General features: G+C 38.3%; 1 protein-coding gene across 6 annotated transcripts in view; it reads right to left on the bottom strand.

Moving 5' to 3' along the window:
• The window catches only part of GAS2 (growth arrest specific 2), a 226,703-nt gene that overhangs the window by 106,134 nt on the left and 116,296 nt on the right, over nucleotides 1–4,273 (bottom strand). For all 6 annotated transcript variants that reach the window (XM_019519480.1, XM_019519478.1, XM_019519475.1 and 3 more), the window contains one exon: nucleotides 3,378–3,519. In XM_019519480.1, the coding sequence (XP_019375025.1) occupies nucleotides 3,378–3,519 (142 nt within the window). The remainder of the gene's footprint in view (nucleotides 1–3,377; nucleotides 3,520–4,273) is intronic.

The following is a 4,273-nucleotide window of genomic DNA, read 5'->3' as shown; positions in this document are numbered from 1 at the left end:
CTCAGCTTGTGGCCATTGTTCCTAGTGACTCCAAGGGGGGCCCTGGTGAACAGACTTTCCCCGAGTCCCTGCTTCTGGCCCCTGAGAAAGTTGTAGGCAGCCACAAGATCCCCTCTCAGTCTCCTCTTGCGGAGACTAAAGAGATTCAGGTCCCTCAGCCTCTCCTCATAGGGCTGGCCACAGAGGCCCTCAACCATACGAGTGGCATAAATAGCAATTAGCTAAAACATCAAAAAAACAAGATAGAGGGAGCCCTTATATAGTATAATGAGAAAATGGGGATGTTCTAAGCACAGGCGTAATAATAAATATAATTGGATAAATCAAGTTTTACATGTCACAGTGGAGGCAAGAAAAATGAAATGGGAAAAGGGGCAGAAAAATTAGGTAAATTAAGAACAACAAAATACTAAAGAAATAGATAAGACAAACATTTATAGTTCTACTGAAAATTGAATATAGGCTTTACACACAAATGTAGGTTATTATTCACGACAAGGTTGTTCCCTTAGTAACCACCACATCACCAGACCTATTCAGTCTCATATAAACAAAGATCTTTAATAAAGCAATGCAAACACCATTATGTCACGTGCATACATATTTCTTACCACCTTAGAAAAGAACCTTTTACATTCCTTACCTTAGCTGAATTTTTATGTGCTAAATGGGGATAAAGTGTATTTTTGTTTTACAGAGGTGGTAGAAGGTGGACATTAAGCTTTATAACAGCAAATTGTTTTACTATTCATTGCTATTTCTATTGCATTAGCATTCAAAGACCCTAAGATCAAGACTCCATTATACTAAGAATTTTAAAAGAGAGAGGAAAAGTAGTTACTAATATTCGTTTCCTGAAACACTGTAACTGAAGGAACACCATCAATCTGTAACCTAATCAGTTCCAGAAAATGACTCAAAATACTGAGTCACCTATCAATTCTTCCAAGATTTCTTTCCAAGAATGTGAATATCTTACTAGATGATAGTACTCAGAGAAAAAAAAATCTGCAAATCTGGTTGCAAAACACTCAGACAAGTGACAAAGCTCTTGCTTAAATTATCCTAGTAAAGGTAGAATCTGAATTAGGTTTGACCCCCAAGAAGGTATCTCATCTGGGTCTTTTAGGAGAGGAAGATGTCTAGTAAGGGAGGTCTTTTGTACAAGTTTCGCTGCTCAGAAGGTTTGACAATGTGTTTAAAACAATTTGTATTTCAATAAAATGGGAAAGGATGAGGCAGAAAGCTACTGGCAGTACAATGTTTGAATGAACCATGGGGAAGCAGTACAGAAAAGCTTTGGTTCATACATACAGCAGATTAGTCAGAGATCCATCCTAAAGTAGTCATACATGTAGAGTGCCATTCCTCCTGCTTCTTCCATGTCTGCAAACTTCTCCTCTGAAAATAGCATGATGTCTAAGGGTTTCCAGAGCTTCAGATCAGTGAAAATATGGTAATTATTTGTCTTCCATATGATTTTTCATGTGGTAGGAAATGTAAACCCAAGGATCAACAAACGTAAAATGTAAGAAAAGACAACACATGTGTCTTTTTAGCAATATCCTCTAACTAATCTTCCTAAACACATGCTGTTTTTTTCTACAGAAGATTTTTGCCTAGGGAAATGCAACAACTGTGTTTATTAAGCAAAGTAGCACAAGAATAGAACAGATCAAGTGACAAGGGAAGCAGGATCCTTTCAGAGGACAGAGGGGGAACAGATCAGGTGCAACAGAGATAAGGACTTCACTTACACAGTCAAAGACCTTTTGAGCAACTGAATACAGAAGCCTCTTCATACAGCACAGTGTGTTCATTTAACCTCTGTACAAACAGATTTGTCTTTCATCAAAACAGCTTTACACTTTTATGTTCATTCAAATGGCAAGCAAACAATTGATTCTCTTCATCCCATGTTTTCTATCGAAATGCAATCTTGAGGCAAATGTCGTCCTAAATTTTCTTTCAAAAGAGAAGAGTACAAGACATGAAGGAGAAAGTACTGTTTGGATGATGACTGTGTTAAATAGTCCATTCTTTAAGAGAAGCAGCCCCAGGCATGAATGTTGGATAACATTCTGTTTTTCAGTAGCATGGAGGAATCAGCTGAAAAGAGATCAGTGCAGCATGCAGAGAAGAATTTTGAATTCTTCCCCTGCCTTAACTACCCACTAATTTTGAAATACCAAATGCCTTCTGACAAAACTGTGAGAACAATTGTATTCTCCAGAAACAAAAAGGATGCTTTTACTGCTGAACTAAGGAGCAAGCACTCCAACACTCAAATGTATGGGATTTCTATAATGAAAAAATGTATTTGTGCCAATACTCAGTACAAGACCTGGGCCTGAATCTGTGAATCGCTTATCTCCCACTGAAATAAGGCTTGCATGAGAGTAAAGTGATGCATACTAATTGAGCTCATCTCCAACATGGGGTGAACGTAATTTCAGGAACTTCACAGGCAACGGACTGCTTCCTAATTCCTGTCACAGCAGCACTTCTAGTTATCACAAGATGAAATTTAATTGCCTCTACCTGCAATGCAAAATGCTATTTAAGATGCAATAATTTTGGTTTTGGTGTTTCACAAATTAATAGATCATTAAAATTTTCTGGACAAGGCTAAAGATCTAGTACAAAAACAGATTTTTTAAAAATCCAATCCATTTGAACATAATCATCTAAATCTAGTGCACCAGGACAGAATTTGGCTATAAATTCAAATGATGTATCTAAAATTATATGGTCTTATATATGCAGGTATTAATTTGGTACCTATAGAATGTGTGCTCCTTTACCCCTTCAAGGATACTTGTCCCAACCTAGCGTAGTAGTAATAGTGGCTGTGATTCATAGCTTCAGACAATTCTAATTTAGCTAAAATTTCATTAAGGGTGCTCCTTCCCACGCTCACAGAAAAATGAGTTAGGAATCTAGGGTATCGAGTGTCAGTCCTGGCTAAAGAGTTATAACTTAAACGTAAGGTAAAAATTAATGGGAATTTATCTCAAGTAAGGGCTGCAGAATCAGGGTTTATACAACTTGTATTTCCAGGCTACAAAAGTGTCCTGTGGGTATTTTTCTTCCCAATGTTTGCTTTTTAAATGAATACAGTATTTGAAACAGCTTAGTACATCACACTTCACTTTGAACATACATGACAAGGTAATTATGTAAACTAATTGTCTGCAAAAATCCACCAGAATGAGAAGATGTTCAGTAGCCACTTCAGTTATAAAAGCTGTGATTCTGACTTAGCAGTTTCATCTGACTCCATTCAAATTATTTGGAACATGGCTAACCTTTTGCTACAGAAATATAAAAGCAAATCTCCCTATCGTATTGTGGATTACCATACAGAAAACACTTACCCAAACCTTCTGATTCAAATAGGCAGGTGTCATCCACCCCGACATCTCTGCACCAAGATAAGAAATTTGCTGTGTTGTCTCGTGCAAAAAAAGAACCTGAAGGAGCATTGGCTTTGCATGGAATCTTCCGCACTGGTAAGGTCTAAAAAACCAAAACAAACAAACAAAGATCTTCTACTAGGTGCATAATATTTGGTGAGGCAGTCTTTGTACATAGGAAATACAAAGTCAGAACTTGTAAGGATAGCCTAGATATTTAGCATGGAATAAACATCACTCTTACTTTTGCACTAAACAATTATAGCTGAAAGACAAATCAACAGTGCAATCCATGTAACATGAAGACTTCCACCTGTGAGTTCCTTTAAAATTATGAAGAGATGGACCTTTGAAGAAATGTTTAGATCTGGATGGATGTTTGCTCTTTCCCTTTGCTTGGAAGCTTTGGAGCTAGCTCACAGAATAAAAAGCCAGGCATCTGAACTTTCCCCACACTGGGATAAGTGGAGACCTAGTTTTGGCTCATGTATGAAGATAACAAAACAGTATAGAAAATGTTCCTGTATTTCATGGCAAACTATGAAACCCCTTAGGGAAAGGTATAGTTTCATAGTTAGTAGGGCCGGAAGGGACCTGAGCAGATCATCAAGTCCGACCCCCTGCCATGGCAGGAAAGAGTACTAGGGTTAGACGACCCCAGCAAGGTGATTGTCAAGCCTTGTCTTAAAGACCCCCAGGGTAAGAGCCAGCACCACTTCTCTTGGAAGTTGGTTTCAGATCCTAGCTGCCCTGACAGTGAAGTAGCGCCTCCTGATGTCTAATCTGAATTCACCCTCTGCCAGCTTGTGACCATTATTTCTTGTCACTCCTGGCAGTGCTCGGGAGAACAGGGACTC

The sequence above is a fragment of the Gavialis gangeticus genome, unplaced genomic scaffold, assembly GCF_001723915.1.
Source record: "Gavialis gangeticus isolate Ggan-Ray unplaced genomic scaffold, GavGan_comp1, whole genome shotgun sequence".
NCBI lineage: Eukaryota > Metazoa > Chordata > Crocodylia > Gavialidae > Gavialis > Gavialis gangeticus.
The sequence above is the reverse complement of the archived record's forward strand: the minus strand, read 5'-3'. Positions and strand labels throughout refer to the sequence as shown.